Genomic DNA, 10,472 nt, shown 5'->3' on the forward strand with positions numbered 1-10,472 from the left:
AGTTAGACTCAACCCTGTGAAACCTGACCCCTTGCCTCATTTGAATGGCTTCTCCCCAATAAAAGGGTTCAGCATGTGCTCCTAGCTCTCTTTCTTGCCTGCACTGCCCTTGTGGGAGCTGTGGCTGAGGAGCGGTCATTGAACTTAAAGAAAAGGTACTTTCTATGTCTGTGTCTTTATTTATTCCCCAAATTCAGCTGGAGTGACCAGTTTAGTCATGTGACGCAATAGCTGGGGATGTGGCTCAGTAGCCAAGTGCTCCTGAAATAATACCCAGTACCAAAAAAAAAAGATACATCAATCAAATGCAACATGTGGCCCTTCTTTAGATCCTGATACAAAGAAATGAACAACAACAAAAAAAAATTATGGAACAATCAGAGAAACTTGAATATTAACTGTATGATTGATAATATTAAGAAATAGCCAGTATTATGTCTTTGGTATATTAATAGTATTGTGGCATTGCCTTTTTAAAAACTAATCTTTTACATCAAAATGCATTCTACTGTCATGTATAACTAATTAGAACATTTTTTTTCATATTTATTTTTTAGTTGTAATTGGACACAATACCTTTATTCCTTTTTATGTGGTGCTGAGGATCAAACCCAGGGCCTCGCACGTGCTAGGCGAGTGCTCTACCGCTGAACCACAACCCCAGCCTGAGAACAAACTTTAAAAAGAAAAAGAAAAAATACTAATCTTTTAGAAACACCTACTAAAATACAGATAAAATGAAATTACTTCTGAGAAAGGTTTAAAAATAATACTTGGGTAGGGGAGTGAGGGGAAATTAAAATGAAACAATGCTAACAACTAAAGCTAAACAATGGGAGTATGGCGGTGCATTAAATTATCGTCTCTCATTCCCTCTAAAATCTGGAACAAGACAGGGATGCCCTCTCTCACCACTTCTGTTCAACATAGTTCTCGAAACACTGGCCAGAGCAATTAGACAGACGAAAGAAATTAAAGGCATCAAAATAGGAAAAGAAGAACTTAAATTATCACTATTTGCAGATGACATGATTCTATACCTAGCAGACCCAAAAGGGTCTACAAAGAAACTATTAGAGCTAATAAATGAATTCAGCAAAGTGGCAGGATATAAAATCAACACGCATAAATCAAAGGCATTCCTGTATATCAGCGACAAATCCTCTGAAATGGAAATGAGGACAACCACTCCATTCACAATATCTTCAAAAAAAATAAAATACTTGGGAATCAACCTAACAAAAGAGGTGAAAGACTTATACAATGAAAACTACAGAACCCTAAAGAGAGAAATAGAAGAAGATCTTAGAAGATGGAAAAATATACCCTGTTCATGGATAGGCAGAACTAACATCATCAAAATGGCGATATTACCAAAAGTTCTCTATAGGTTTAATGCAATGCCAATCAAAATCCCAACGGCATTTCTTGTAGAAATAGAGAAAGCAATCATGAAATTCATATGGAAAAATAAAAGACCCAGAATAGCAAAAACAATGCTAAGCAGGAAATGTGAATCAGGCGGTATAGCGATACCAGACTTCAAACTATATTACAGAGCAATAGTAACAAAAACAGCATGGTACTGGTACCAAAACAGGCGGGTGGACCAATGGTACAGAATAGAGGACACAGAAACCAATCCACAAAACTACAACTATCTTATATTTGATAAAGGGTCTAAAAGCATGCAATGGAGGAAGGATAGCATCTTCAACAAATGGTGCTGGGAAAACTGGAAATCCATATGCAACAAAATGAAACTGAATCCCTTTCTCTCGCCATGCACAAAAGTTAATTCAAAATGGATCAAGGAGCTTGATATCAAATCAGAGACACGCCGTCTGATAGAAGAAAAAGTTGGCTACGATCTACATACTGTGGGGTCGGGCTCCAAATTCCTCAATAGGACACCCATAGCACAAAAGTTAATAACTAGAATCAACAAATGGGACTTACTCAAACTAAAAAGTTTTTTCTCAGCAAAAGATACAATAAGAGAGGTAAATAGAGAGCCTACATCCTGGGAACAAATCTTTACTCCTCACACTTCAGATAGAGCCCTAATATCCAGAGTATACAAAGAACTCAAAAAATTAGACAATAAGAGAACAAACAACCCAATCAACAAATGGGCCAAGGACCTGAACAGACACTTCTCAGAGGAGGACATACAATCAATCAACAAGTACATGAAAAAATGCTCACCATCTCTAGCAGTCAGAGAAATGCAAATCAAAACCACCCTAAGATACCATCTCACTCCAGTTAGATTGGCAGCCATTATGAAGTCAAACAACAACAAGTGCTGGCGAGGATGTGGGGAAAAGGGTACACTTGTACATTGCTGGTGGGACTGCAAATTGGTGCAGCCAATTTGGAAAGCAGTATGGAGATTTCTTGGAAAGCTGGGAATGGAGCCACCATTTGACCCAGCTATTCCCCTTCTGGGTCTATTCCCTAAAGACCTAAAAAGAGCATGCTACAGGGACACTGCTACATCGATGTTCATAGCAGCACAATTCACAATAGCTAGACTGTGGAACCAACCTAGATGCCCTTCAATGGATGAATGGATAAAAAAAATGTGGCATTTATACACAATGGAGTATTACTCTGCATTAAAAAATGACAAAATCATAGAATTTACAGGGAAATGGATGGCATTAGAGCAGATTATGCTAAGTGAAGCTAGCCAATCCCTAAAAAACAAATGCCAAATGTCTTCTTTGATATAAGGAGAGTAACTAAGAACAGAGTAGGGTCGAAGAGCATGAGAAGAAGATTAACATTAAACAGGGATGAGAGGTGGGAGGGAAAGGGAGAGAGAAGGGAAAATGCATGGAAACGGAAGGAGACCCTCAGAGTTATACAAAAGTACATACAAGAGGAAGTGAGGGGAAGGGGAAAAATAATACAAGGGGGACAAATGAATGTCAGTAGAGGGGGCAGAGAGAGAAGAGGGGAGGGGAGGGGAGGGGAGGGGTGATAGTAGAGGATAGGAAAGGCAGCAGAATACAACAGACACTAGTATGGCAATATGTAAATCAATGGATGTGTAACTGATGTGATTCTGCAATCTGTATATGGGGTAAAAATGGGAGCTCATAACCCACTTGAATCAAATTGTGAAATATGATATATCAAGAACTATGTAATGTTTTGAACAGCCAACAATAAAAAATTAAAAAAAAAAAAAAATTATCGTCTCTACTTTTGTAAATACTAAAACTTTTTAAACAAAACGGTATTTGTAAATCTGTGGCTCTTGTTCCACTTAATATAGTGCATAATGTCCACATAATCAATGGTTGATTTCATTAAAAGTATTAGATAACTACAATAAAAGGATGGGAGAGAGTAGTTTAAGACAGCTAAATACTATCATATGAGGAAGAGTATAGTCTAAATTTAATAAATCAAGAATAGGAACATAGGCATATAATTTTAATTTATGAAATACTCTCTAGAAGAAAGAGGTAACAGTTAAAAGTAGCTGCATTGGGGAGCAACCCTGGTGGTTAAATAGTAGAGTGCTCGCCTAGCACGTGCAAGGCCCTGGGTTCGATCCTCAGCACCTATTAAAATAAAGGTATTGTATCCAACTACAACTAAAAAATATTTTAAAAGTAAATAAAATAAAATAACAAAAATTGCCTTCATACTAGTAGATGTATTCTTGCTTCATGTTTATCATGAGTTCTTGTCAGGGTTGGTTTTGTATTTCGTTCCGTAAAGGTATGAAGTTTGCTTCTTCCTCAGATCTTGACCAGGAAAAAACCTAAAGGTTCTTTGATAGTAAATAATAAGTATTATGTATAAGGAACTACTTGACCACTGCTACAAGCAGTATCATGATTTGGTTAAGAATGCAGGCTCTAAAGGTAGAATGCCTGGGTTTAAATGCCAGCCCAGTAACAATTTGCCATGACCCTGGGAAAAGCTCAATGTCTCAGTTTCCTCATCCATAAAATGGGGATTCTGTAAAACTGGGATGTAACAGAATCTCTGTCACAGGATTTATGTTATGCATATTCATGTGTTCTATAAAATTGGGATTATAACAGAATCTACTTCATGGGATTTGAGAGTGTTAAATGAGTTAATGTAATAAAACACTTAGCACAGAACCTTTTCTGTAACAACAACTAATAGCTATTGAGTACTTTATATGTGCCCAAAACTATGAGAAATGCTTTATATATCATCACACAATACATTATGTAGTGAAGAGGTTTTTGTATTTCCAAAGTATAAGGGAAGTTGATTTTAAACACAAACATGGTACAACTATTTTCTGTAAATGAAACTTACTTTTGCTTTAAAACTGTTCTTAGAGCATCCTTCTGTCCCATGGTATACTGAGAAATACAGATATCATTTGCTGCAAAATTAAGATAACAAAAATTCATTAAATTTTAATAAGCCACTCACAAAACCTGACCTTTTTTTTGGGGGGGGGGGGGTACTGGAGATTGAACACAGAGGCCATCTACCACCAAGGCACACCCCCAGTCTTTTTATTTTTATTTTGAGACAAGATCTCACTAAATTGCGTAGGCTGGTCTCATTCTAGCTATACTGATGAAAAAAATAACAAAGGAGCTGGGGTTGTGATCTTCCTGCTTGTGATCCTCCTGCTTCAGGCTCCCAAGTTGCTGGGATAACAGAGGTATGCCACCATAATCAGCTTTAAAAACCTCACTTTTTTAAACTAAAAGAATATTTAGGGGGCTAGGGTTGTAGCTCAGTGGTAGAGTACTTGCCTAGCATTTGTGAGGCACTAGATTCGATTCTCAGCACCAAATATCAATAAATAAAGTAAAGGTCCATCAACAACTTAAAAAAAATGTTTAGGACTAGATGCAATGGTATGTGCCTATAATTCCAGCTCCTCATAAGTCTGAGGCAGGAGGATTGCAAGTTCAAGGCCAGCCAGGACAACTTAAATAAGACCTGTCCCAAACTAAAAACAAACTTTTCTGAAAGGGCCAGGGATAGACTCAACAATGAAGAGCTCATCTAGCAAGCTTGAGATCCTAGGTTCAATCATAAGTACTTATTGGGGTTGGGGGGATGTTTAGGATTTAATAATAGGATTTCTCAATTTAAAAAGGTAAGAATAGGGGCTGAGGTTGTGGCTCAGTGGTAGAGCGCTCAACTGGCATGCATGAGGCACAGGGTTGGTCCTCAGCACCACATAAAAATAAAATAAAAATATTGTGTCCACCTACAACTAAAAAATAAATATTTTTTTAAAAAGGCAAGAATAGTCATAACCCTAGATACTAGAAAAATTTGTATCAAAAATACCTGAGAAACAAGGACATCTACAAATAGTTAAGATGAGATGTGTCATGTTATATGTACTTTGCCACATTTTTTAAAAAAAATAAAATGCTGAGAAAATTGAAGGTGTTATAATTGTTATGCAAACCAAAGTAAATATTTGATATTACGTTATATGAATTTCTCCTTTGACCAGATTTATATAGAGAAGAGCCTGTGTTATAGAGAATTGTTTTTATTATGCTTGAGAATTAAATCTTACAGATGGAAAAGATTTCTTAAAAATAAAAAGAAAGAAAAAGAAGGCTCGGGAGGTTCAGAAGGATCACAAGTTCAAGAGCAGCCCCAACAACTTGGGGAGACCTTGTTTCAAAATTTAAAATATAGGCCGCTGGGGTGTGGCTCAGCGGTAGAGCACTAGCCTCCCACATGTGAGGCACTGGGTTCAGTGCTCAGCACCACATAAAAGTAAAAGAAAAAAAAAATTAAAGATACTGCATCCAGGTAAAACTAAAAAATATATATTTTTTTAAATTAAAATATAAATTAAAAGGACTAGGGGCTAGAGTTGTGGCTCTGTGGTAGAGCACTTGCCTAGCATGTGAGGCACTGGGTTCAATTCTCAGCACTACATATAAATAAATCTTAAAAAAATAAAATAAATAAAGGTCCATTGACAACTAAAAAACATTTGGAAAAAAAAAAAAAAAGATTGGTGATGTGGCTCAATGGTAAAGCGCCCTGGGTTCAATTTCCACTACAAAAGATCAAGGAAAATTTGATAAAATTTTAATACTACTTAGAATAAAAAAAAATTGCTTTAAAATTTGTCAATAAATAAAACTTTTGAAGGACATTTTTAATCTATTATCTGACCCTACAAAACCTGAGTTCAGAATTTATAAAAAAAATTTATAAATGGGAGCTACAGATATAGCTCAGTTAAGTGCTTGCCTCGAATGCATAAAGCCCCCGTGGGTTCAATCCCCAGCACCACAAAAAAATAAATAAATAAATAAATAAATAAATAAATAATAAATGTATATCCAATACCAAACCTGTATAATAGATTGGTAATACTAAAATAATCTTTACTATTGCAAACACTTTTCTGGATTTTTGAGTGTATTAATAACTTAATTTGGGAGAATAATTAAAATTAAAATAACATGGTATAGCTCAGTAGTAGAGTGCTTGCCTAGCATACATGAGGCCCTGAGTTTAATTCCCAACACTCAAAATAATAATAATAATAGTAACAGTAATAAAAAACCTGTTAGTTTGTTGAATGAATATCCAGAAATCAATTTTAGCTTTAAAAAGAAAATATTGACACATGCTAAAAAAAGAATGAATATTGAAGACAATACATTAAGAGAAATAAGCCAAACACTAAAGGATAAATACTGAATAAGTCCAATTATATAAGGTACCTAGCATAGTCAAATTCATAGAGGCAGGAATTAGTAGTAAATGGCCATAGAGTTCAGTTGGGAAAGATTAAAAAAACAAAGTCCTGGAGATAGACAGTGATGATGGTTGCACAACAATGTAAAGATACTTAATGTCACAAACTATATATTTTACAATGATTAAAATGGAAAATTTATGTATATTTTACCACAATTAAAAAATGTCAATTCTATTCTTTTACCGTTTTGTCTGTTGCTCTCTTCTGTTTTATCCAAAGGTAACCTCTGCACTACAACATCTTTAGAAAAATCCTTTGGGATATAAGAGGAAAAAGTGAAAAGTTAAATAAACTTTATGATTTATTCCTTACCAATACCATTTACTAACTGTGATTACTGTGCTCTGGGAGAGCAGGACTGTGTGTTTTGTATATTTCATTCCCAGCACTACACAATGCTTAGGTACTTTGAAGCTACCCAAGGATTTGTTCAATGAGTCAATAATATACTGTCAGAGAAGTGAATAAATGAGCAAATGAGCAAACAAGCAAATGTGGCACTGAGATCCAGACTCAATTCTTGATTTGCCACTTGTAGTAAAATAAATTATTGGGGCTGGGGTTGTGGCTCAGTGGGACAGCGGTTGCCTAGCACGTGTGAGGCCCTAGGTCAATCCTCAGTACCACATAAAAATAAATAAATAAAATAAAGGTATTGTGTCCAACTACAACTAAATAAATAAATATTTAACATCTCAGTTGCTTCAGTTCAAATGAGAAAATCTGACTCTTTGTTAATCAAATGGAATAGATAAGAATGATCAATGAATGGCAAAACATCACAAATTAATCACAGATCTCTTTTTTTTTACTGAGCTCTTATGTAGTCTCAGAAAGCTTCTCTGACACCTACTGGCAAATAGCTTTCTGCTCATGTGTACAATTCTAGACTTCATCTCTAGGACCCTATTCAGTATTAAAACACAATGACCTTTTACAGTACTAGATTAACTCAGTGTTGTCCTTCACCCTTTTTTTTTTTTCCTGCTAAATCAGAAAGGGGAAAGGAAAAATATCATACAAAAAAAATTGTTCAAGGCTAGCCACTGATGAAAGTTAACAGGTGTTAACTTTCTAAAAAATAAACAATGAGGCTAACAATCCAGTAGACATATTTAATATCTCAAACATATTCAAGTTCCAATTGTAGTATATAAAACATTTCTCTTCACACATGATAAAGAAAAACAAGGCATGTTGCTAACTGAACATAAGAACATATTGTTTGACAATAATGAAAATTTTAACATGATTAACATATTTAAGGACTCTTGCTTACGCTTTCTGATATAGCAGAATTTTCTAACGGAGGCTTGTGATAATTTCTAGAAGAAGTTATATCCGAAGAACCTAACAAAATAAAGGAATCAATTTAAGTGTTTTTAAAAACAGTAGCTTACCTATAATTATAGGCATGATTCAAGAACTATAAGCTCTATATTTGACAGATACTTTAGATGAAAAAATAATTAGGGAAAATAGGAGTCAGTATGAACAATAAAGAGACATAAGTATAAAATGTTTTAAAATACATCAGTTTAAGCTGGGAGCAATGGCACATGCCCGTAATCCCAGCAGCTCCACACGCTGAGGCAGGAGAATCACGAGTTCAAAGCCAAAATCAAAATCAAAATCACGAGGATCAGCAATTTAGTGAGGCCCTCAACTCAGTGAGACTGTGACTCTGCATAAAATTTTTAAAAGAGTTGGGGATGTGGCTCAGTGATTAATCCCCTGAGTTCAATCCCCAGTACAAAAAGAAAAAAAAAAAAATCAGTTCACTATTGGATATGGGCAAACTATGGGATTTACCAGGAGCAAAATATGAACATGATATAAAAGCCTGATTTAACAGGAGCCTGTTATGGTGTCATTGCTGTACCTCCAAAACCCCAGCATTATAAAAGTGTTTTGAAGAGCTGGGGATATAGCTCAGTGGTAGAGTGCTTGCCTGGGATGAGCAACTGTCTATGCTCAGCATTGCAAAAATAAAAATTAAATTAAAGCACTTTGTTGTTTATTTATTTTATTTTTTATTTTTTGGCAGTACTGGGAATTGAACTTAGGGACGCTCTACCACTAAGCTACATCCTCAGCCCTTTATTATTTTAAGACAGGGTCTTGCTAAATTGTCCAGGCTGATTCAAACTTGCCATCCTCCTGCTCAGCCTCCTGAGAGGCTGGAATCAAAGGTGTGTGCCACCACACCCAGCTTATATTCATTGATTTTATCCTTACAATAACCAGTAGAATTTATAGTAAAGTGGGTAAAAGCATAATGTTTTCATTTTCTCTGAGCTCCAGACAGGATAAATGAATTGAAACAAAGAAGTCATCAAATGACTTAAGTTGTGTTTATACTATGCCAAAGTGGATAGTACTGTAGAGCACTTGGTAAAGAGCACTACTGGGGGAAATTTAATTCATTGTACAAGTTAAGCATGTCTATCATAAATGTGAACAAGAATAATGTGCAAACATGACACGAAGAAAAAGCACAATAGGAAAAGTTAAAGTTTCATTTACCGAAACCATTCATTTTGTGGACCCTCTATGCCTGGCCATTTTCCCAGGGAACAGGGTCAGTTTTTAAACATCGGTATAAGCCGGAAATATCTTACACTTTTGAATTTAAACATTAAGAATCCCCTATATTTTGATGCACAATAACCAAAATAAAGATTAAGTTTTACAAAAAAGAAAACTGGCTGAAAAACTACAGTATATGGAATAACATACCATGCAATGTTCCATTCATGTTATTTCCCTTTCGAACAGGAGGAGGTTTATTTGCAGACAACACTGCAGAAACACGGGGCAACTCATCTTTCCACAAAGCCAAATTGTCTTCCTGATTCGGAGAAAGGACCTCACGAAGTCTCCTCGCGGGCATTTTAACCCTTTTTTTCTTTCCCGAGCTTTTCATATTGTTAGCAAGAAACCTAGTCCCACAATTCTGAATGGAAGAACTTTCTTCTGTGTTCATAAGACTTCTGAATAAAACTTCCACCTCTTTAAGGACTAAGAGAATACAAGAAGGGAAAAGGGGCATATTAAAAAAAAAAAAAAAAAGAAGAAGAACGTGAATTCCAAAAGTGATTATGAATATGCAGTCATTAACTTAAAAATTAAAATGTCTAAGGAGAATACTCACAAAGCTGGAATTTAACTTTTGGTACTTAATCCAGGACCAAAGACGACTAGGTCATATTTAGCCATAAAACTCACTGAGTCTATTAATGCACCAAGCCAATGAATCTAAAAGGGGATGACAATAGAATGGCCACAGAGCAACAACAAAGTTAATGCCCTCCCCAACCTGAGGGCTGGCAGTGCAACACCAAACAAATGTGGAAACGGGGTTAAAATTTGTTCAAGAGGGAATCAAGCAGGCAAAATCGAAATGCTGTTTAAAAAAAAAAAAAAATCACCCACATAAGATTAAAAGCTTTCTTCACCAACAGAGTCTTACACACGCCTCCAGATGCAATCACCGGACGCCTAAATTCACTCTGCGTCTCCAGTAAACCCGGCAACCTCGCAGTCAGTGGTCTGATCTGACAACAGCTTCTACTGCCTGCGCGTCAACACCCACTTCCCTTTAAGCCCGCCCTTGAGACACAATACGCATGCGCGCCAAGAAAAGCGTCCAAAACATCCAACCAAAACGCGAGTACTCTCCCGTGCCCTTCCATCCCTGTCCGGGTGGAAA

General features: G+C 36.0%; 1 protein-coding gene across 11 annotated transcripts in view; it reads right to left on the reverse strand.

The window, feature by feature from the left end:
* Window positions 1–10,409, reverse strand: part of Kiaa0586 (KIAA0586 ortholog) — a 133,194-nt gene extending 122,785 nt beyond the window's left edge. For 7 of the 11 annotated variants that reach the window (XM_071608003.1, XM_071608006.1, XM_071608004.1 and 4 more), the window contains exons 1-5: window positions 9,915–10,409; window positions 9,500–9,781; window positions 8,040–8,110; window positions 6,944–7,013; window positions 4,315–4,384 (exon numbers count right to left, since the gene is read on the reverse strand). In XM_071608003.1, the coding sequence (XP_071464104.1) occupies window positions 4,315–4,384; window positions 6,944–7,013; window positions 8,040–8,110; window positions 9,500–9,746 (458 nt within the window). In that variant the 5' untranslated portion in view covers window positions 9,747–9,781; window positions 9,915–10,409. The remainder of the gene's footprint in view (window positions 1–4,314; window positions 4,385–6,943; window positions 7,014–8,039; window positions 8,111–9,499; window positions 9,782–9,914) is intronic. The other 4 variants (XM_071607999.1, XM_071608002.1, XM_071608001.1 and 1 more) reach the window with 4 other exon arrangements.
* Between the last annotated feature and the right edge of the window lie 63 nt (window positions 10,410–10,472).

The sequence above is a fragment of the Marmota flaviventris genome, chromosome 2, assembly GCF_047511675.1.
Source record: "Marmota flaviventris isolate mMarFla1 chromosome 2, mMarFla1.hap1, whole genome shotgun sequence".
Taxonomy (NCBI): domain Eukaryota; kingdom Metazoa; phylum Chordata; class Mammalia; order Rodentia; family Sciuridae; genus Marmota; species Marmota flaviventris.